At 44.1% G+C, this 22,863-nt stretch overlaps 4 protein-coding genes across 4 annotated transcripts; 3 read left to right on the top strand and 1 right to left on the bottom strand.

The window, feature by feature from the left end:
- Positions 1–279: 279 nt before the first annotated feature.
- Positions 280–12,851, top strand: LOC108144629 (lachesin). Its single transcript, XM_017269660.2, has 2 exons — positions 280–1,124; positions 11,531–12,851. The coding sequence occupies exons 1-2, from the start codon at positions 587–589 to the stop codon at positions 12,070–12,072; spliced, it is 1,080 nt and encodes a 359-aa protein (XP_017125149.1). The 5' UTR covers positions 280–586; the 3' UTR covers positions 12,073–12,851.
- An 8-nt stretch (positions 12,852–12,859) lies between these two features.
- LOC108144628 (augmin complex subunit dgt5) lies at positions 12,860–15,688 on the bottom strand. Its single transcript, XM_017269659.2, has 5 exons — positions 15,504–15,688; positions 15,161–15,438; positions 13,862–15,086; positions 13,227–13,414; positions 12,860–13,155 (listed from the first exon to the last, which is right to left on the bottom strand). The coding sequence occupies exons 1-5, from the start codon at positions 15,596–15,598 to the stop codon at positions 12,860–12,862; spliced, it is 2,082 nt and encodes a 693-aa protein (XP_017125148.1). The 5' UTR covers positions 15,599–15,688.
- A 542-nt stretch (positions 15,689–16,230) lies between these two features.
- Positions 16,231–19,339, top strand: LOC108144694 (25S rRNA (cytosine-C(5))-methyltransferase nop2). Its single transcript, XM_017269768.1, has 3 exons — positions 16,231–16,424; positions 16,495–17,495; positions 17,554–19,339. The coding sequence occupies exons 1-3, from the start codon at positions 16,328–16,330 to the stop codon at positions 19,165–19,167; spliced, it is 2,712 nt and encodes a 903-aa protein (XP_017125257.1). The 5' UTR covers positions 16,231–16,327; the 3' UTR covers positions 19,168–19,339.
- Positions 19,340–19,441: 102 nt separating this feature from the next.
- LOC108144695 (endothelin-converting enzyme 2) lies at positions 19,442–21,423 on the top strand. Its single transcript, XM_017269769.2, has one exon. The coding sequence runs from the start codon at positions 19,476–19,478 to the stop codon at positions 21,390–21,392; it is 1,917 nt and encodes a 638-aa protein (XP_017125258.1). The 5' UTR covers positions 19,442–19,475; the 3' UTR covers positions 21,393–21,423.
- The last annotated feature ends 1,440 nt before the right edge of the window (positions 21,424–22,863 follow it).

Here is a 22,863-nt window from a genome sequence, read left to right on the forward strand (position 1 = left end):
GCATTTTAAACAATCACCGGTAGGTTTATTTAGGTGCCACAAGTATAATTTATAAATTCGATTGTTACAAATTGAAATTAATCAACATTCAAATTAATTCAAGGATGCCATTCGTCATTTGATTAGTACTGCCACCTGTTCTTTGGTTCCTTACACTGCTACATGGTTTGTGCCACTGCTTAGTAAAGTTCCTCACCGATAGACCGACTCGCCGTTCTGCCTTATTTAGGCACATATTGAATGCTCATCTTGCGCTCTTGAGGGCGCACTTTTCAAAGCCTGGATTCATTCGTATCGCGACTTTCGAACTGTGCGGTTTACTCTCTAACGCGCTTTCCCGTCTTGGCCGTAAAACTCGTGACTGATCGAGAGAGAGCAAGTCTGAAACCAGCTTAGAGCGAGAAGACAGGTGTCGTTGAGTCTGTGTTGTCAGCATCCGCGCTCGCCGCGCAACAGAAAGAAACGGCGATAGGTGTGTCTTCTCTTCCATTTTCGGCGCTCTCAATTCTCTTGAGAAAAGATCAAGATAGAAAGATATATCGCGCGCTTCCAGGGTGTGGTGCTAAAAAAAGAGTCAATTTGTAAGATGAGGCGCTTGAGTATCTTGAACTACGTGTGGAGCAGCCTGCTCCTGGTCCTTATCATCCACCAGACGAGGGCCCAGCGAACACCGACCATATCCTACATCACGCAGGAGCAGATTAAGGATATTGGCGGAACCGTGGAGTTCGATTGCTCCGTTCAGTATGCCAAAGAGTACAACGTGCTGTTCCTGAAGACGGACAGCGATCCCGTCTTCCTGTCCACTGGCTCCACGCTGGTCATCAAGGACTCGCGCTTCTCGCTGCGCTACGACCCGAACTCTTCCACCTACAAGCTGCAGATTAAGGACATCCAGGAGACCGATGCGGGCACCTACACCTGCCAGGTCGTCATCTCGGTTGTCCACAAAGTCAGTGCCAATGTGAAGTTGTCCGTGCGGCGACCTCCGGTCATCTCCGACAACTCCACGCAATCGGTGGTGGCCAGCGAGGGCAGCGAGGTCCAAATGGAATGCTACGCCAGTGGCTACCCCACTCCCACAATCACCTGGCGGCGCGAGAACAATGCCATTCTGCCAACGGGTAAGTTTCGCTAGTTTTATGCGTTTTTTTTTTTTTTTTTTTTAGTTATGTGTAAGTTGTTAACTTGGTTTACGGTGGGTAAGTTAGCATTCGCTAGTTTGGGCGCTGTTCTCTGGCTCTCTCTCTCGACTCTCCGCTCCCGCTCTTTGGGCCCGTCTCTCTGTCCGTCCCGCTTTTTCTTTAGCTTTTAACTGAATATTTTCAAACGGGCTCCAAGTGTGAGTGACCGTGACTCACTCAGGCGTCACCTTTATTTTGTTTACTCCGCTTGTTGTGCTACTAAACGAGCGGGCTAGCTAGCTTGCCTCCCCCACAACCTGTTCGAGGGCTAAGTTTCGCAACACAAGATTGGTTTTTACTCTTTTGATAGCTCTTTTCACCTTCTTTGGAGTAGGGTTGCAATGTATCCCTTTGTTTGCTCTTTTCCCTTTAACAAGACTTGAAAAAAGGGTCTAAATAAATAATAATAGAAAAACTAATAAATACATTTTCGCAAGTTTCTACAACTCAAGAATTCGTCTAGTTTTAAAAGAGAATATTGCTTTTTGAATGCTTTATTTTTATATATGTATGACTCCGGCAGTATTTACTATTATACCTTCCCTTAACTATGTTTTGCAACGCAAGATTGCTTTTTTTAAATAAACTGCCGATTACGAAACAGTTTTAATCTTTTGTTTTTTTGTTAATTGAACAAATTGCTATATATAAAACTTAAAGGTCAATTTGATTATTTGGAAAATATACATTTGTTCTATGCCCGAAAGATTTCAACGAAATCTTTCACTAATCTGTAAAAATGTTGATTATAAGAGTGCAAATGTTATCACCATTTTATTTGCTTCTCGAGTTGAATAATTTGTACAAATTGAGCAGGAAAATAACGTTTTCTTTCACCTTTAAGAATTACAATTTTCTTGGGAAACTCCAGGTCGGACAAGTGCAAATGATGTATACAAATTTTTTTCGTTTCTTTTCACTTCCAGAATTTCTTGAAAAGAGAGAAAAAGCTAATAAAACAATAAAATTAAATAGTGCCCAGGTAGATGGTACAATAGAACCTTCTCACAAGGTTAATCCCGTACAGGTGCTGCTGTTCTTTGCCGATCTCTATCTTTACCTGAACTCTGACCCTCGGGCGGTCATAATGGTTTCCTTTAACAAGATTGCAGCGTCATTTGAGCGGCAGCCGAAAAGCAATTAGTGTAACTAATCCGATAGTTACTTATTACCTAGAATCGACTCGCGGACACACCCTGCCAGGCCAAAATGTATTTCATAGCTATCTGAATTCTCGGGGCTTTGTATCTGTGAGCTTGCTTGTGCAATCTTTAATGGCCACGACATTGAGTGAGCCTTCTTTGGTCAAAAACCAGGCGTGCCCTACGAGAAGCTATAAAAACTCAACGCAGCGATTTGGATACGCTCCATGGAAATCCAGAAAAGGCTTCACTTTTTTTCGCCATAAACCAGAAGGGCATATGGGTTTGAGGTCCAGTATTTGCCAGAAGTTTCACACTTTTCCACGCTCTAATTTAAAGCGCTTGAGCAAACAAAAATGTTCGTCCAGTGCTTTGAAATGCGCCAACGAGCCGAGTCAAATGTTGCGGGAGGTTGCCAAGGGGGTTTTGCCATAGGTATACGTATAGTATACCCGGAAAAAGGGGGCGTACATGCACTGACGACGAGGACTGCTCCTTGCCGCCTTTGTGCCGCATTTCACGTTTCACATTTCCATTCCCATTCGAGTTTCTGAGGCATTCGACAACTTCAGCACGCGCAATTGCTTCCGCAACTTGAAAACGTTCCACGGACCGTTTGATGGTCTCCGGGTTTGGGCCTGCGACTACGGGCGTAAACAACCCGTGCAAAAACGCGGCAGAGGGCTGTTCCTTGTTCCTTACACATCAGACACGGTCTGGGCTTTTGGGTGGGATGGTTAAAAAATGAGAAATACAAAAATGAAACATAGCAAGGGAACGAGTGAACAGCAAACATACGCAAACAAAGGGATCCTGAGAGCATGCCAAATGGGCTGCGCCCCCTGAAAAACTCCCAGGCCCACACCCCTGAACCAAAACCCCTTGCCCTTCCTCTTCCCCTTCCTCTTCCTCAACATAATTCTTATTTTGATAAGCGGCAAAATACAATCGAAGTATACAAAATATATATAAATTACAAGCTAAAAAGGTAACCCAAACAAAGGCAGTTGGTTCCTGGGGCGAGTACAATGTAAGAGATGCAAACAAACAAGCCGCGAGCGGTTCGCCCTTGCCCCTCGATCTAAACAACCCCTGATCCTAACCCTAAAACCCTGTCGTCCCGTTGTCCCGCCCAAAGACCAAGACCAAGTGTGGAACCCCTAATCAACCGTTTCCGTTCGCCAGCTCATCAGCTCTCACCGGTTTTCTGTTTTCTGTTTTCAGGGTGTTGAGCGTCCATAGTCCATGCCAATTTGTGCGTTGCCATGCAAATCGATTGGTTCTCGTTTTTTTGTTTCTTTTTTATATTGAACGGCCAAACAAAGTTGGTAGAAGATAGCCATTGCCATTGAGTAAACACAGACATGTGCAGTGTTTGCACCTGGCACCTGGATATGTGCTGCCCTCAGCAAAATCCGTTGCCATAATAAACCTCACCTTGGCCCAGCGAATAAATAAGCGAACAGACTCTTTTTGCAAAGGAAGCTAAAAAAAAAAAAAAATTCCATTTTTGCTGAATTTTCAAATGCTGACAGCTGTCGACATTTTGGTTTATTGTTGGCAAGCCGGAAGCATCTTTCAGATACTTATCTGTTCGAGGGATCGAGTAGGGATCATTGGTACATGGTAAATTAACTTTAATTGTTCAATTATAGTATGTGAGGAGAGTACACGAGTTCTGCCTCGAATCTTGCACAGATCACTTTGGGGTGTCTGCACTCAGTTTGTAACTGCGAAGCTGCCATCACAATCCACTCTCCCTCGGCTAAACTCTTGATTAACTTTCATGCAAATTGTGTTTGCTAGCAAATTGCGAATTAGACTCAAGTGAGCATGATCAAGTATTCCAATTTCGCCATCAAACGCCAGTGCAAGGGTGCAAATCTTAATGGTAATAATATTTACGCTTAAACATTTCGATGCGCAATTGATGCTCAACTCGAGATTTCAACGGGCCGTGCACACGAAATTAGTTTCCCCCCCGGATTTTTTGATGCATAATGAAAATAAAATATATATAATGAAATTCTTCAGATGCCAAAGGGCAGCAGCTGCTGGGTTTTTTGAGTTTTAAAATATTTGCAAGCAATTAGGTTTGGCACACTCGCAATTAGAAGAGGAGTGAGGCGAATCCTTTGATGGTGGTTATGTTTTTATTTCTCCTGCTGCTGCCATTTCCTCTTCCTGTTATGCCGTGGGATGCATTGTTTATGGCCGCCTCAGTTGGCTGTTGCAAAGTCAGAGTAGAGGCAGAGGCAGAGTCAGAGGCAAAGGCAAAACGAGAACGGGAACGATAAACGCCGATGACGTACAAAAAGCGTTGAGGGAAACCTGTTTGTAAATGTTGGTTGCTGGGGCAACGACCACTTGGTCAACATGGGGCCAACTGGCTGCTTTCAGTCAGCCAACAAAATGCAGAGAACCAGCAGAGAGTGAGCCCTTTGTGGTAGTTAGTCAGCTTGAAGTAATAACTGGTTAGTTAATAGCTGAAATGGTCGACTAAATCGTCCCAGTTTCCGCCAGTTCATTAGGGAATAAAGCATATGCCTTCCTTTTTTTATGGTTTTATCACAGATGGATAGTAGTTAAACATTTATTTATCAATTAAAAGCATATTTAATAGCTGCCATGGAAGCAGGGCTAATAAACTGAAGTATTTGTTTATGGAAATAAAAGTTATTGGTTTTTCAAAGGACAAGCTATTCCCATCAGAATAATTCATATATATTTTTTTCTAAGTAACATCAAGCTTTTTAAGTAGATGCTTTATCATGTGAGTCCGTTTTTTCCCCTGTGTAGAAAATCCCTTTCACTTTGCATACATTTTTGGTGTGGCAATTCCCTTATTTGTTTAGCACTCTTAGCTGCATGTTTCACCTTCAGACCGGCTTTTTAATCCTTATCACACTCACATTCTCACACAAAGGCCACGCGGCTTTTCCAACCCCCCCAAAACCAAACCCAACCCAATCCTCAATCTCATTGTTTGAGCTGGGACTTGGCCAATATTTATTTAGGCACTCGGCTCACAAGGGATTTACGTCGGTCAGCCTTCTTTCGCTCGCTTATCCAGTTCTTTTTTTGGCATAATTGCTATTTTAATAGTTTTCTTTACAATTCCTTGATTTATGATTGCCAGCCGGAGCAAGTACAGTCTGCACTCGTCTGCAATTGAGTTTGTTTCCTTTTGCGCGGAGAAGTGGAATGGAGTGGAGTGTAATCCAATAAATAGCATGCCAGGCGGCGGCATAACTCTCGGCCAGCTATAATGTACTACTCGAGGAAGAAAATCACTTTTGAAAAGTCAACAGCACAGCGTCTGTGGCTTTGTCTGTCGGTGGTTCAGTGGTTCGGTGGGTGATTGTGGGTGGTGGGAGATGGGAGGTTTCTGCTGTCCGGAGGGTGGATCCATGTCACTTTGTACTGTGCGGTTTCAAGGCGAAGGCCCACCAAAGTGGGTGCATTCACATGTCTCAAGAGCTTGTTATATGCTCGATATGTATGTGCAGCGGTTACAGCAACATCAGGCAGAGCCAGAAGCCAGAAGCCCTCGCCCCATGTTGATGTTCCTTGATGAGTTTGGGTGACAAAACAGGAAGAGGCGACAAATTTGCAGAGGCATGCAATTTTTCCATAAGAGTGCAGTGGGTTGGAGGAAACTGCAGCCAGCCTCTGGTGTCGCATTTACCAGGTGTTCTTGGGCAATCAATGGAAGGCGCTGCTGGCAGGGGGCGGGGCAAGCAGCATGTTAACGCTCTTCGTGGGTTTAATCAACTCAAACCACTTCACTTGTAGGCCAAGAATGAGCCCTTCATTTTGCTAGGAATGGAACAATATTTATGCAAGAGTGTAAGGGTTAACTTAAACTTATACAGAGTCTTTACTAGTTCGGCAGTAGTAGTTTTTTGGAACATTTGCCTAAGAATATTATATAGTTCAACAATTATCAAGAATAAGCATTTTTCAAAAGCAGGATAACCAGCATGACTAAAGCATGTTTTTGCCTGTAATAACGTTGAAAATTGCTGACTCGGTAAAACCATTACCAATATACATCACAATCAAAAACAATTTAATTAAGCATCCATTGATACCCAAGCGTTACCCCAAAAAATGTGAAAATCTTGTTAGAATCAAAACACTGTGTGCACTTTTTTAATTGGATTTTTGCCAACCCAAACGGGTGGAACACATTGGATGGATGGATACGTGCGAGGAACGAGAGACATGACCCATCTGTGACATGCCCTGGAGCTATGATATGTTAGGTTGGGTTGGGTTGGGTTCTCTCTTGGTTTTTCATTTTAGTCTGGATGTGTGCATCGGGCGCAAGTAATGCGGAGCGTCATTAAAAGCGCACCCGCTTCGGCATTTGGCTTTTGCCATTGCCGTTGCCTTTGCCTCTGCCTCTGCCTTTGCCAGTCCGTGTTTTAAATTATGATGAGTCACACATTGTTGACGTGCCGCATTTACATTCATAATTTCCACATGGCAACGTTCGGTTCATAGAACAGTTGACATTTGAAGAGCAGCCCGTAAAGAGGCTTTTCCTGCATTTTCCTTAGTTCGCCCGGAAGACTTCCCGCCAGAGTTGCTGGCCAAATTGCAGGAAATTGAATGGGGAAAAAACAAATATGGCCGCAGGCCTAGACTTTATGGGAAAGGGAAAGCGCTGGGCTTGCATCAATGTTATTTCGGTTAGTTGTTGTTGTTGTTGTTGTTGCTGTTGTTGTCGTTGTTCGTCACACGTTTTCCCGCCCGACGGAGGGCAAAAAATTCGTCTGGCCTTGTGATTGGTGCGGATACTTTTTGCATGCCAGTCAATTTCCATTTCCCCGAGGTGGACGCGTTCTGTCCTTTGGGTGGTTGTTTTGCCACCTCACAAAATGGCGGTCGACGGCGTTTGTCGCTTTAAGTAGTTTATGAAACATTAGAAACGGTAGCAGAGCAACCAAGCAACCCTTTCCACCAATTCGTAACAAATTTTCCAAGCGAGCGCGCAGTTGACGCGACGCTAAAAGTCATCCAAGCGCCTAGACCTAGACCCGACATTTAGATCTTAGCGGGTCATAAAAGTCATACGCATACACATACACTACACCTGTGCGCTTTTTTCCCAGCATTTTCCATTTTCCGTTTCCTCTGCAGCGGTACAAAGGAGTTGTGCATCCTTTCAGGCCATCCCTACCCACTGTCCCTACCTACCTGCACTTCTCACCTTACCCCAACCATTATCCACAGAAAAAGAATTCTCACCTCTGCCATTGCACAACTTTTCTTTTCTTTGGCTCTGTTTTCGTTGCCTTTAACTGACAATTTATCTCTGGTTGTTTGCCCATGGGACGGACGGAGATCCGGGATCGGAGCACAAGGGGTGTTGTTTTCATTTCGCCTGATGGCAGGCGGAGACAGAGCCAGAGTTCCAGACAGGTTCCCCTGAAGGAAGGGCCTAAAACAAATGTGGACCCGCCCGCCTGCCATGTCGGAGTTTTCATTACCTTTTGAGTTTTCATCTTCTCTTTCTGAGTCTCTGAATCTCTGAGTTTCTGTTTTCCTTTCATTAGTTGTCAGAGATTGCCGAGTCAGAGATGGACGCACCATCATCATCCCGCCCGTTGCAAAGTGTTTTTAATTCTCTCATTAGTAACTGAAATTACTCCACACCATTCTGTGTGATGGATGTTCTTGTTTTGCTGGCATGATATGGAGTTGAGAGCTATTTCCGTTGTATATTCCTTGGGTCTTTGAAATGCGGGATTTTCATTGTAGCCTCTCTCATTAGTTTGATTGAACTGAAATTTACTCTTAATTTGTCAATCCGTATTGGTTAGTTATTGAAAAAGGTCTTGGGGGAATAGCAAACAGAGGGAAAAACATAAGGTTCAAATAGCAAATGGATCATGGATCGAAGAAAAGGTATATAGAAAACCCTAAGCCAACCATTGCCTTGAGCTCGTTTGCGAGTGATATATGAGTCTGGTTTTCGTAATTCAACGCCATTACAATGTTTTCGATTTATGAACTCTTGAATATCTCAAATTCACTGACACAAGCCATTCATCTACCATTAAGGGTGTTCTGTTTCATTGACTTTCTGCTCTAGTTCATGAATTTGAACCCTCGAAAGTGTCGCAAGCATTGGATCTGGAGTTAATTCATGGTATTCATTCTGCATTAATTACTAAGAGAGTATGAGAAATATCTTGCATTCAAGAAACTGGCAGCTGTATTCGTTCTTTTCTCTTTGTAGAGAGCTACTACTTCTTTGTTTGTGTCGCATAACTAATTAACAATTAAATATTGCCACTTTCTGGCACGCCCCAATTACGCACATGCGCGACCTCCACGCAGAACATAAAGAGTTTTTTTTCAGTTCTTACATGCTAACGGTAAATCGTTTTACAGGCGACAAATGTTTGGGAACGTTTGAAGTTCTGAAATTCCTGGGCTCTCTTTGTACCTGACTTGCATATCATTTCACAGCTCAGTGAATGCGCAGTAGTCCATCAAAAAAGAAATAAAAAGTAGTAGTAACATTTAACACTATGTTGGGCTTACCCATTTCGTATTTCGAGTGGGTAGCCTGTGAACTATAAATGCATAATTGCATTTACAGACTGCATTCGATCTAGGGTTATCTGGCATGTACTACAAATATAAAGGACTGAAGTCATGCTGCTAAAAACAGAGCTGACTGCACAAGGTAGAGGACAACAAAAACAGAAACTGAGATGACTTCTGGGCTAGATGTAGAGAAAGAACCTGTTTTGGGCGCCGACTCTCTGAATAGGCACAGTGAACGCTTGTAAATTACAAACGCAACTGATTTTACTTGCAGGGCAGAGAGTAGTTAACTTTAACTACTTGCATCTTTATTAATGCTGTCTTTTATGACCTGAGAAGATTTTGTGGGTTTTATTGTGCGAATAATAATGAAAAAGAGTAGTTGTTTACCGCATATAATTTGCAGTTGCACTGAAAAAATTATTATTTTCAAATATTTCAAATATTCTAAAACATAGATTATGACATTATATAAAATGATCATTGCTTGTTTTGCTAGCTTGTAAACTGGTTTGCTAACATCAAACCTCCTAAAAATAATATGTTTTAGTAAAATATTGTTCAAGAAGAGAGTCTGAAAAACAAAAAATTTTCTTTTAAGTCTGTAACTTTGGGTTCTTTCCTAATTATACAAACACAAATGTCTTTTACTCATGACACTATAATCCAAAGCGAATCATTTTCCATTGGACTAATTAAACAAAGCCCTCGCCTGCTCTCTCCCACTCAAAAAGTCTGCTTTGAAATATATATCCATATATCGGGAAGCGTGCTTGCCTACAGCATATTTCTGTTCATTGTGTGCTTTTCTAATATTGAAATGAGTTTGCTGCGTTGTTTTCTCAGATGCCCGCATCACGATGCCATTTTAGCTCGTCAACCGATGCAGTTGTTGGGCCACCGCCTTAACCCATTGCCATCACGATTGCTCTGTTTTAGGGCGAAGGGGGATGGGCTGTCAATCCAATTTTAATGAAATGTGTTACTTCGATTCCCAGGCGCAATTAATTTGAAATGTTTCAGTTGAGCAGACACAAGCCGCACTCGAATTTCCCCCCCTTTGGCTTGTGGCCCGCATTTATGTGCAATTCGCATAAAACATATTTTCATGGCATTCCAGAGCTTTGGTCAATGCTCCTGATGTTTTTACGGCTCCTTGCAGCTCAACTCTTTATTGAACACAGAGAAAAAAACTTCAATCGTGTTACAAAGCTTAGTTTAGCTTGGGTTTTATTTGTTAACCACTTTACATCTAACAATCTTACATTATTTTAAACACTTTGATTATGGTGTCTATTACGATTTAACATGAATAAGTTTAAAAGGAATTATTACAAGATTAAATAGTGTACTTGTTGGTTGAACCACAAAGCACTTATACACACATTTAATACAAAATAGTTGCGTTCTTTATAAAAACCATTTCAAAAACGGAGTTACGTATTTGCCCATAAACTGTAAATAATCATTTGTTTCGATTTGGTTTTTTCGCTTATAAAGATTACGGTCCTTGGTTTATTTACTATTTTTAAGTGTTTGAGATAACGTTTACAAAAACAAGGGCAACATCGTTTTGCCAGTGCACTTTTGCATCATGTACTTTGTGTCAATTGTTTGAGCCTGAATTGTTTTGGCAAATGTTTGAAGAGCAGCCACAGACACGCACACATAAGCGGGTAGTAGTAGTATCTGTGTGTGGACGAGGGAGCAGATCCCTAGGCTCATTGCACTCGTACACCACCTATTCCGCCCTCTTTTCCCCCGACGAGCTGAGCCAACCAACTTCCGGTTATGAACCCGGAGCACCTTTTGCATTTCGCATTCGGCATTCGTAGTGCAATTCCTATTCCCATTCAGGTTCACGCTTCAGTTGCTCAGCTCATACCCAATCCCAATCCCAATCCCATTCCTTCCGTGCACTCATGGCTAAGTGCAGGCGTACTCCGTTTTTCAAAATTAGTTGGCAACGCAAACGCAAACGCAAACGAGCAGAGGGCCAAACAAAATGCTTTACTTGTTAGAGGTCATTAACGCTGCCATTGTTTCCCTGTTTCTCTGGGCGCCTTCTGCGGAGCGTGGACACTACTGGAAAAGGTCACCCGCAAGTGCCAACGGATGTGCCCCGGGTTGGCTCATTAAAATCGGATTTTTGACTCTGTTCCCGCTGCACAAACACAATAGATTGCCATTGCCACCCGAGAGCGTTTAGAGCTGCTCCATTAATGGCTAGTGGATGTTTTCGCACTCGAACGCGCATCGCTTAAACAGCGGATAAGATTAAGCCCATAATGGAAATGGTTGCACCACACTCGAAAACCAATTGTCTATGTTTATATAAAGTATTATAGTTTTGAAAGGAACTACAAGTTTTTGATTTGCGTATAAGTGTGTTAGATATTATATTTCTGATTGCCTTGTGAGTTTTAATGTACTGTGAAAGCCATTGGTTTCTATAATACTATTGTTTACTTGAAATAGCCCTACTACAACAAAAGAAATAATATTCAAAAATATAGATCAATTTTTTGAACTACATACATTTTATTATTATTTATTTATTTATTTTATGAACTATAAATACATTCTAAGTAAATCAAAAACACAGGTGACTAATACGTACTATCCATCTCCCTATTCCAGATAGCGCTACCTACGTGGGCAACACCCTGCGCATCAAGTCGGTGAAGAAGGAAGATCGCGGCACCTACTACTGCGTGGCCGACAACGGCGTGAGCAAGGGCGACCGGCGCAACATCAACGTGGAGGTGGAGTTCGCCCCGGTGATCACCGTGCCCCGCCCGCGATTGGGCCAGGCCCTGCAGTACGACATGGACCTGGAGTGCCACATCGAGGCCTATCCGCCGCCGGCCATCGTGTGGACCAAGGACGACATCCAGCTGGCCAACAACCAGCACTACAGCATCTCGCACTTCGCCACAGCCGACGAGTACACCGACTCGACGCTCCGCGTGATCACCATCGAGAAGCGCCAGTACGGAGATTATGTGTGCAAGGCCACCAATCGCTTTGGCGAGGCGGAGGCGCGCGTCAATCTCTTCGAGACGATCATCCCCGTGTGCCCGCCCGCCTGCGGACAGGCGTACTTCGCCGGGGCCGAGGATGTGGCCGCCACCTCGTTCGCCCTGGTGGGCATCCTGGCGGCGCTGCTCTTCGCCAGATAAGCCAACTGACTCCAAGCGCTCCTCCAAGTCCAAATAACCATCACTCTGCCCTCGAATGCATAAACATATATAAAATAGATATATCGAAAAACAACACATCGCATAGCCCGCGCAATAGATGTCTCAAATGATGATTCCAGTTCCCAGTCTCATTTTCTTTGGTAGCCTCTTCTCTCGTTCCCGTTTAGTGCAGCTCTATTTTCGTACGTCCAATATTATGTCTTAAGTTAAGTAGGCTAAGTGAAGGGCCAACGATGCAGCAAAATTCGAATCCAAACCAGCCGCAAACGATGCATTTCACCTCGATCCCGTCCGTTTTGCTTTCTGATCTGGCACTGTATATGTTTTAAATATTTTAATCTAAGCAAGATACATCACAACATTCCGATTTTGCTTCTACAAATAAGAGAATATTTTATTTTTATTTAATAAATAATAAAGTATTTTCGTTACGCAAATCTGACAACTCGAACACTATCCCCTAAAATAAAACTTAACCCATAGTCGAGGCAAAATCCATTTTCGAATAATAATACAACAAAAGTTGTGTACATTATTAGCTCTTAAGCGCAATGAGAAATTTTTACCCAAATTTTTGTGTGGGTGTGAGTAAAATAAATTTCGACTTTGTAATAAAAAACGACAAAACACAAAACTAAAATAAACAAAGCAAAAAAATTAATAAAAATATTAAAAAACAATACTTTTTAGTTTTTAACAAGAAATTCATTTAGTTTCAAATATGTGTAAATGAGAACGATAAAGTATCTATAAAATTAGTAACAGACTAAACGCGACTCTCGGGATGTTTTCCACTGGTATAGTTGACCGAACCTCCACCATTGGTGGCCATGCGATAGTAGAGATTGAACTCGGACTCGTAGTCCGCGAAACTTCCATTGTTATATCGCTTTCCAGGGGGAACATAGCGACGCAACGGATTTTCGAGCAGGAAGTGGTAGATGCGCTCGGCCTTTTCCAGTTGCAACTGTGTCTTCACTCCAATGGCCATCAGGTTGTCCAGCAAATGGTCAATTTCCTCGTGCTGACGACTCGCCCTAAGCCTCAAATCGTGCGGATCAACTGGGGAGACAGGAGGGATTTGTTTTTCACACTCAACCGGATATGAGACAAAATGTCTGAGTTGAGCTTACCAATTAACGGCTGCAAATTCAATTTCAAGTCAGACGTGTGTGCGGCAATTGCCGACGCCCACAAAATGCGTTTGCGGACTTCCTGCAGAGCGCCGAAGGGAGTTAGCAAATAGCCCGGCGCCAATTGAACGGTGGAGGCCAGCTCTTGGGCCTCGACGATGAGCGGATTGGCCGACAGCAGAAAGGAACTGTCAGAAAAAATGACATATTCTTGGTTAATTAAAAATATGGGAATGTACATACTGCTGCGGTCAAAATGAAACTATTGGGAAAATGGTAACTGCTCAAAAACAAACCTTTGCTTTAAAGGACATTTTTATCTTAATGTTTACCTTTTAATAAACAAAATTAGGTTTAAAAAACCTTTGATATTGTTTTCCTTTTCAATATACTGTATTAAACGAATTTATAACACCTAAATAAACAATTTTTTTTCAAAAATTAAAAATTTTTTAAATTGTTAAACCTATGATAAATGTGAATTTTTATAATTGACCCATTTAGTTATAAGTATTAACTTCTTAAGAATATAAAACATAATTCTCAAAAGTTGCTTCCAAGTTTTTGATGATTTCCATTCCCATAAGCTGAAAAACTATCATTATTTTGACCGCCACTGTATGTGAGGTATTTACCTGGCGCGTGGCATGCAGCTAAACTTCTCCAGAGGTATGTCCACAAAGGTATTGACTTCCAGCAAGTGCGAGGGCACAGTGGCTGCGGATGCGGCAACCATAGTGGTGGTACTTGCACCCCCAGGCATCATTGTTTTGTTGTCAAAGCTGCGACGCATCGAGGAGTTCATGGTGCTGCAATTGCCATCGAAATCCACCTTGGTGCTGGAAAGCACACTATCATTGGCCAGGCAAAAGCTCTCCGCTCCCAGGATGGACATGTTGCTGACCTTTAGCTTGGTGCTCATCAGCTGCGAATTGGCATTCTGCTTCTGGGCGGCCGCCTGCATGTCGTCCAGCAGATTCTTCATCATGTTGCGCGAATAGAGGATCTTCTCCTTGATCTGCGACAGCTGCACCATGTCCTGTTGGATGCGATTGATACTGGCATTGACGTCGCCATACACCTGCTTGACAGAGCCCAGCTTAAGGTCGTGGTTCTCCAGCTGCTTGGCGCTCGCATCCAGCTCCAGACGCAGTTGCTCGATCTGCTCGCGCAGGAATTCGTTCTGAGCGCGATTGAAATTTCGCATGTTGTACTGCACCAGATAGTCGCTGATTAGTTCATCGGCGTACTCCTCATCGCCCAAGCTGATGCCATTGATGCTGTATACCTTCGTTTGCAGCTTGTCCACAAAGAGGCTGTACTCCTTGCAAAAGCGTTCCTCCTTCTGTTCCAACTCCCTTTGGGCCGTAAAGAATTTGGAAGCGAGGCCCAGCATATCGGCCTTGGTCTTTAGCAACTTTACCTCGTAGTTGTTTAGCGGTGTCTTGGCCATGGTGCATGTGCCTCTGGTCTGATTCAAATGCATTATGTGCTGCAGCTGCTCCTCCTTGATCTTTACGATGACGTTCAGGAGCAGGGCATTGGGTGTGTCGGCAAAAGTGGCCCGCATGTCATCCCACAGGCGCTGCTTGGCCTCCGCCAGGCTGTGTACCGCATTTCCCTCATCGCACATCCCGTAGAATGTCTCCAGCTGCTTGAGTGCCTGCTCCACGGCTCGAGTGGCCTGCACCTCGCTGGCATTCTTGGCACTCAGCTTTACGGGCGTAGTGGCCAGGATCTGGGCCTTGTTCTTCTTTTCCTGCTCGTAGTCCTTGTTCAGCGACTCCAGCTTGAGTTCCAGGATATTGCATTTAGCTTCGAGCAATTGCTTGCGGTTCTCGGCTTTGATTGTTTGAATGTCTATAGGGGATTATGAGGATCAATATAAGATATTGGCATTTCTAGGTTGGTAGTGGTTGGGTAGTTTTACGTACTCTTGGTCTTGATGCTGGCGGATAGTTTCTGGAACTCCTTTCTGGCCTCGACCAGCTGTAGATCCGCCTTCTCCTCTTCCTTCTTCAGCTCCTGGATTTTTTGGTATCGCTGCAGCTCTGGAGGCAGAAAACTTCGGGAAGCCAGCGTCACTATTTTGTCCTTGTGGCGGGCCACTTGGGCAATCAGTAGGTTCTCGCGCACCTCGCGTACATACTCCACCGGCTGGATGCGGGATTGCAGCTGGTTCAGTAGCAAACTGGAGCCGGTTTTTAGGATCCTTTCAAGAAATGCCAAATTTTGCCATTAGAAATCGGGTTTTTTTGTATTTTCATCATGACGTACCTTCGCAGCGCTTCATCAGTGGGCAGGGCAGAGGGCGGGCATCCCAGACTGGTGGCCCAGTTCTTAAATTCAGCTATTTTCTCCTGATGAGCCATGATGTGCAATTATTTATGATTTTCGCAAAACAAAGCGCTGTTATTTGAACCGGCCAGTGACCAATACAAACAAAAAGAGAGCCAGGGCTGCCAAACTATTGCCATTAGCAGCAGGTGGGCAGCCCCTGTAACGGATTTTAAAATTTCAAATTTTCAATCAATTTGTTTTTCTTAACACATCAAAAGCTTTCATATAGCTTTTACTACCTTTCCATTCTATATTTAGCTGGTTCAGAACAAACACAAATGATTTTAGTTCTTTGCTTAGTTGATTGTTTATTTATAAATAATAAATTTAAAATTTTATTCTTTGGCAGAGCCTAAGAGCGGACTTGTTATTGGAACCAGTTCGCTAAACATATGTTTCTAGTGTTGTAACATGTGTTTGTTTAACAAGAGCTGTGGCTAATTTGGCTTTTTTCCTCGTTAACGTTATAGCTATCAAATATTAATATGTTGAAATAATGATGTAAAGAAATTAAAAAAAAATCAACTCTTTAAAAAGAAACTAACTAACTATAATTTTAAATAAAATTTATGTTTTCATATTAAATTAAACATACCTCTTAATAAACATATGTTCTAGCTATATAGCTAAATATGTTGTCCGCACTGAACAGTGCTGGAAAACATCCGCTGTCTTTTGAGCGGCGCACGTGGAGTAAACTCAAAGTGCTCACGTTTTTCATCCATTCTGCTCCAAAAAACCTGATAAATTAAGTTAAAAATATGGGTCGCAAGGCTGAATATAGTGAGAAACCGAAGAAGGGTCCTGGCCGCAAGGCGCGCAAACAGGGACCTCCGGTATTTCGCAAGCAAACGTTTGGTGAGTGCTGGTGAAGATTTCGCCTTGGGACAGCCAGATCTAAACATAAAATGTTTTATTTAATTCACAGCTCCTATGGAGGAGGAGGACAAGAAGCTATCCCACCGACAGAAGCAGCGTTTCGTGAAGCGGGAGCAGAAGAAAGTAGTCCAAAAGGCCAAACTGCAGGAGAAGCGGGCCAAGGGAAAACAACCGCAACAGGCTAAGCGAAAAACGGCCTACAACAGCGACAGCGAGCCGGAAAATGAAGAGGAGGTGGAGCAGCAGCAGCAGGAGGCTTCCTCCGATGAGGAGGTGCCCCAACTGGTGCCTGCTCCCAAAAGCCAGAAATCCGCGACACCCAAGGGCTTCACAGACGACAACGATGGCTGGCTGAAGCCCAAGAAGCTGAAAAAGCAAGCCAAACAACCAGAATCCGAGGAGTCCGAAGGAGAAGAGGAGGATGAGGAGTTGGAGGAGGACTCTGAGGCTGAGCTAGAAGAAGATTCCGATGGCGAGGATGATCTAGAAGCCGAGGAATCCGGCGAAGAAGAAGAGGACGAAGAGGAATCCGATGATGACACCGCACAAGTAGGCAAACTGGCCGATCTCTCCGATGACGAAGAAGCCAATTCTGATGATGACTTTGATTTATCCGGCGAGGAAGATGGTGCCGATGCAGCAAGCGACAGCGATGAGGATGAGGACGACGATGATAATGATGATGACGACAAGCTGCCCATCGAGCGTGCAAACAAAAAACTTAAAAAGCGCGAGGCCAAGGAGGCCCAACTAGCTGACGAGGAAATGCTGGAAACCGTGGACCGCCAGGATGTTTTCCAATTGCCCAACGAAGAGGATGAGGCCGAGAAGGATCTCACCCTGCAGGAGGTTCAGCAGCGGATTAAGGACGTCAGCCTGGTCCTCTCCGACTTCAAGAAGTACCGCCAAGCGGATCGATCTCGCGGGGAGTACATTGATTTGCTGCGCAGGGATCTGTGCCTGTACTACAGCTACAACGAGTTCTTAATGGAGAAGCTAATGGATATGTTGCCGCTGACCGAGCTCATGGAGTATCTGGAGGCATCGGAGGTGAGTGAATTTGTAAAGGCATATTATTACAACTTTAACACTTATAAAATCTTTGTAGATCGCTCGTCCATTGACCATTCGCACCAATACGTTGAAAACACGTCGCCGGGACTTAGCTGGAGCTCTGATCAATCGTGGCGTCAACTTGGATCCGCTGGGCAAGTGGACCAAGGTGGGATTGGTGGTCTTCAACTCGCAGGTGCCGCTGGGTGCCACTCCAGAGTATCTGGCCGGTCACTACATGATCCAGGGAGCCTCTTCGCTGCTGCCAGTGATGGCTCTCGCTCCGCAGGAGAACGAACGCATTCTGGACATGTGCTCTGCCCCTGGCGGCAAGGGATCCCACATTGCGTCCATCATGAAGAACACGGGTGTGCTGTTCGCCAACGATTCCAATCGCGATCGCATTAAGGCTGTTGTGGCCAATTTCCATCGACTGGGAATTGTAAATGCGGTGGTTAGCTGCGAAGATGGCACCAAGTTCCGGAACATTATGACTGGCTTTGATCGTGTCCTACTGGATGCTCCCTGCACAGGCACCGGTGTCGTCTCCAAGGATCCCAGCGTGAAGACCACCAAGTCGGATGTGGACGTTCAGCGGTGCTACAATCTGCAGCGAAAGCTTCTGCTCACGGCCATCGATTGTACGGATGCGAAATCGTCGACCGGTGGCTATATTGTGTACTCCACATGCTCCGTGCTGCCCGAGGAGAACGAATGGGTTATCGACTATGCGTTGAAGAAGCGCAACGTCAAGTTGGTGCCCACTGGTCTGGACTTTGGCGTCGAGGGATTCACCAAGTTCCGGCAGCATAGATTCCATCCCAGCTTGAACCTCACCAAGCGCTACTATCCGCACACACACAACATGGACGGATTCTATGTGGCCAAACTGAAGAAGTTCTCCAACACCATACCCATAACCAAGGAGCAGCAGGAGGAGGATGAGAAGCAGCTGGACGAGGCCATCGAGACTGAGGCCACCGCCGAGGCGACGGAGGAGCAGGAGGTTGAGGAGGAGGCGTCAAAGGACAAGGGTCCGCGCAAACTGCTGGGCAAGCGAGCCGGCAAGCCCAGTTTCACAGAAATCGAGCAGGAGCTGAAGAAGAAGAAGCGGGAGGAGAGCAAGACCAAGTATGTGGCCAAGGTGTTCGAGCAGCCTATCAAGGCACCCAAAAAGCCAAAGCCCGAACAGCCACTGGAGAAGAAGGAAAATCCAATCCAATCCCAAGCGACGGTAGAAAAAACCAATGGAACCGAGGCACCATCCAAACCTGCAGCTAAAAAGACCCAAGCCAATGGTAATGTTCCAGCTGCCAAGTCAGATGCCAAATCATTCAAGAAAAAGAACCAAGCAAAGGCCAATGGTAGCGATTCTCCTCCAGCCAAACCCGTGGGCAAAAAGTCACCAGTCAATGGCAGTGATTCACCTGCCAAGAAATCAGCAAAGGAACCTAAAGCGAAACCACAGGCAAAGGTTGAGCAGCCAGCGAAACCCAAGGCGTCCAAACTGGCCAAGGCGCCACGCGTAGACGTAGACGATTTACCAGTTCTGGAGGGCAAGCCCATCAAGAAGCAGAACAAGCTGAAGCAAAAGTCCAAGCAAATCGGCAATCTGAAAAAATCCAAGACGGGAGCGAATGCGGCAAAGAAGCAAAAGTTCAAGAAATGAACACTTTTTAGATCCAGTTTGTTTAAGTAGACTGTAAGCTATAGTTGGGGTAGTCCCAAAACGATTACCTGTTTTATATTGCGAACTGCCTTAGCTTATTATTGAAGATTGAACTACAACAGTGCTGTAATTAACGATCAGATTCAATAAACGCTAAGCTCGGATTAATGTAGTCACAAAGCGTGTTTTGATTATATGTACAAAGTAGAAAAGCTTTATATTCATAATCATCAAAGGTTTCCAAGCTCAGCGATAAGCTGTTGTTTGTTTCATTTCGCGAATTCATTAGTACGAGTCGAGCAAACAACATGGAAAGTTTACTTTTGCTGTGCATTTGCCTAATAACATTATCGCCTTTCATCCAGGCGGATGTGGATATCAACGTGGCCACTTCCAGCCAGATACACAAGAACCTTAACAGAACATCATCACCCTGCACGGAGTTCTGGAACTTTGCCTGCGGCGGGTTTGCCAATGCCTCGCAATATGTCGACAACTTTGAGTGGGTGGAGGATCAGTTTGCCATGGCCATGGTGGAGTTCATGGAGAGCCGGGTGGGAGATAACGACACGCAAGCACCGCAACTGATCAAACAAATGAGAACATACTACAAAGCCTGTACAGGGGATACATCAAAACTAAACCTTAACGATCCTCCTCAAGTAGTTTGGCGATGGTTGCAGGAGGAGTCTGGCATGTTCCTTGAGCATGGCTTGAATGGCGTATTCTTTGATGAACGCGTTGATGTGGCCACAAATGATTCCACTCGCCGGGTGGTGCAGATAAGCATGCCGGATCCCAGTTCCAGATATAGTGTTCTTCGGGCTTTGGAGCTTTTGCGATTGCACGACTGGAAGGATAAGCAGGAAATGCTCCAGTTGATGGCAAAACTTCAGCAGTTGCAGCGTAAATATAAAGAAGATAATCCTGTTGTGTATACATGGACGTACAGTGAAATTAAACGGCAAATCCCCATTATTAAATGGGATATACTTTTTGGACAACTATTGGGAGTGCATCACACTGCTAAGGAGTTGGAGCACCTGCTTTTTGAGGTCAGTGACGTGGAGTATTTGCGGGAAGCCTTTCAGTTTCTCATGGACTTCGAAAGCGTCCCCAGAGACATGTATCTCCGCGTGCGGCGGTTGGTTCTGATCCAGGAGTCGGAACCTAGAGAGCGGAATCCCAGGACCTGCATTCATCATATGCGAGCTTTTCTACCCCTGGGTATGAACTATATCTACGATAGATTTGTTTACCAAAATCGGGAGCAGGACACCCAACGGCTTGTAGAGATCATGGGCAGTTTGAAGGCTACTTTCGGCAAATACCTGGATGCCAATCGCCTGCAGCTCACGCCACATCAGTTGACCTATGTGAGAGCTAAATTGGAGGGAATCCAACTAAAGGTGGGCAATCTGCCGGCGGAGAAATCCCCAGAGTTCTATGACACCCACTATGAGAGTGCCAATTTCAGCGAGTCTAGTTTCCTGGGCAATCTCATACAGGTTCTGGCCCTGCGAACCCGTCTCCAGCATGCGGGTCTACTGAAACCGGAGTCGAGAGTGGACCTGCAGCGCTACTACGTCAACGACAATGTGCTGAAGGCACGAACTTCTCCCTTCTATGAGAACGAAAGGAACACCATCACTGTGCCCATGGAGTTTCTACAATTTCCATTGTTCGACCACCGACAGCATGCCATTTTCCAACAGAGCTTAATGGGAGCCGTGCTGGGCCACGAGATGAACCACGCCTTCGAGCAGGAGGGCATACTCTTCGACGCCTCCGGCAATGAGTCACCTGTGGGCCTCGCCATCCGGGAGTCGCAACCATTCCGTGAGGCCATCGAGTGTGCGGAGGGGAAACCTGCCATCTCGTTGAAAGAACGCCTGGCAGATCTTAATGGCCTCCAGTTGGCCTACGACTCCTTCTTCGGATTGCATCATAACTCCAGGAAATTGGAGTACCGTCCGTATGCCTTTGAGTCGGAGTTCAGGGCACCGCAACTGTTCCACCTGAGCTATGCCCAGTTCTTCTGCGGATCCCTGCCACCGGTGATCGCCCATGATCGGGATGATGAGCGTGTCGACGTGAGTGTGGACAACTTGCGGCAATTTGCATACGACTTCAGCTGCCCAAGTCAATCGTCCATCTGCGAAATGTGGCGTCCACGGGGGGAGACAGCGCCAACTTCGGATTCACTCGTAAATCCAAAGCAATAAAATGTAATAATAATAATGTTGATCAACTTAAGAACACCTCGTAATTGAAATGTTTTTATTGGCTTTTCGTATATTTGTTATAGAACGCTTTGGGAAAATGAATAAAAGTAGTTTTATGCAGCTTAAAAGTAGGCAGCATTTTGTTATTTTAAGCTCGGCTTGAATCGTAAAAAGTTTGTTGAATACTTTTGGGTTGCAGGTGTTTTCTGGTAGCGTAGCACAATTTTGGGCGGCATACAGTTTGACAGCACTTGCATTTTTATTCTTTCATTCAGGAAAGAGCATCGTATTTCTTTATTTAAGTTTCGTTCAAAAATAATTTTGTTTTATTTGTTAAAAATTTTTGCCAACTAAAAAAAATGTTTTTGTAATTCAAAATACTGTTTTATGTTATTACAATATATTGGCCAACTAAATTATATACAAATACCATAGGTAGTACTGCTTAAAATTCAAAATAAACTCCATCATTTAAAATGTGTTTATAATTTATATATTTTTTTTTTTTTATATACAAAATATTAATGTTCTTCTTTTTGATGAATATTCGCGCCTCCTTTCATTCAATGGAGCTGAGGAAATAAGGAATATGTATAAGAAGGAATTTGGTTTCCTTTTCTACAAAACTGCGTTTAAAATATGGTCTCTAATTTTGCGTCGCTTTTCTTGATAAAGATTTCACATCTTTCTAAATTTTTTAAAATGCCTGGCAGGAAAGTGATTAAAAACCAAATAATCAATTAGAAATTCGATAAAGAGTTCAAAGAAGTATAATAATTTAAGGTTAGACATTGATGTTGACAAAAAAAATGAATTTTTAACGACTTTCGCAAACCTTTTGTTACCTGTTATCTTAAATAGTATTCACAAAGGTTCTTAAATGTTAAGCATATTATTACTTTAGTTTCGATAGCCTTTACTTTTTTTCTTAATTTATTTTTAATACTCATTAGTAAGGGCCTATTGTTGAACTATATTAATAAGTTTATAAGTGCTTAGAATCTAATTTGGTGCAATTTGATTTGTAAATTAGATTGCCAGGTAAATAGCGAGCCGAAATCCCTTTGAGTGTTTGCCAAGCCCGCAGGGTGTTAAATGTCTTATTCTTGTTGAAAGTGAACAAAACCCATTTGGCGGCCCATTCAGCTTGAGTGTCAATTGCAGCTGACAGGCCATAGTAATCGCAATCAGAATAAGAATCACTGCAATCGCGTCAGTTGAATGCAAATACCTCAAAAAACGCCGGTCTCATGGGGAGAAATTTCTACTCTATCTCTCTAGCTTGCTCTCTCTTTTTAACCACAGAGCTTTTCAACTTGTTGCGGCGACTGTTGGCCTCAACTGTTGTTGTATCCTGCATTGTTGTCGATGTGGGAGACTTTTCAGCTGTGTGCCCGTGTGGGTGTGTAGGTGTGCTTTTCCTCAAAGCTCGCATTTTCATCCGCCCCGTTGGCCGCAGTTTGGCGCTGTC

Source organism: Drosophila elegans, unplaced genomic scaffold, assembly GCF_018152505.1.
Source record: "Drosophila elegans isolate 14027-0461.03 unplaced genomic scaffold, ASM1815250v1 contig_183, whole genome shotgun sequence".
Classification (NCBI taxonomy): domain Eukaryota; kingdom Metazoa; phylum Arthropoda; class Insecta; order Diptera; family Drosophilidae; genus Drosophila; species Drosophila elegans.

Excerpts from the sequence above, each read along its gene's own strand:
- LOC108144629 (XM_017269660.2), top strand. The coding sequence starts at position 587 with ATGAGGCGCTTGAGTATCTTGAACTACGTGTGGAGCAGCCTGCTCCTG. Across the intron at positions 1,125-11,530 it reads CAATGCCATTCTGCCAACGG|ATAGCGCTACCTACGTGGGC; the intron begins GTAAGTTTCGCT and ends TCCCTATTCCAG.
- LOC108144628 (XM_017269659.2), bottom strand. The coding sequence starts at position 15,598 with ATGGCTCATCAGGAGAAAATAGCTGAATTTAAGAACTGGGCCACCAGT. Across the intron at positions 15,439-15,503 it reads ACTGATGAAGCGCTGCGAAG|GATCCTAAAAACCGGCTCCA; the intron begins GTACGTCATGAT and ends ATTTCTTGAAAG. Across the intron at positions 13,156-13,226 it reads GAATTTGCAGCCGTTAATTG|TTGATCCGCACGATTTGAGG; the intron begins GTAAGCTCAACT and ends CTGTCTCCCCAG.
- LOC108144694 (XM_017269768.1), top strand. The coding sequence starts at position 16,328 with ATGGGTCGCAAGGCTGAATATAGTGAGAAACCGAAGAAGGGTCCTGGC. Across the intron at positions 16,425-16,494 it reads ATTTCGCAAGCAAACGTTTG|CTCCTATGGAGGAGGAGGAC; the intron begins GTGAGTGCTGGT and ends TTTAATTCACAG. Across the intron at positions 17,496-17,553 it reads AGTATCTGGAGGCATCGGAG|ATCGCTCGTCCATTGACCAT; the intron begins GTGAGTGAATTT and ends AAATCTTTGTAG.
- LOC108144695 (XM_017269769.2), top strand. The coding sequence starts at position 19,476 with ATGGAAAGTTTACTTTTGCTGTGCATTTGCCTAATAACATTATCGCCT.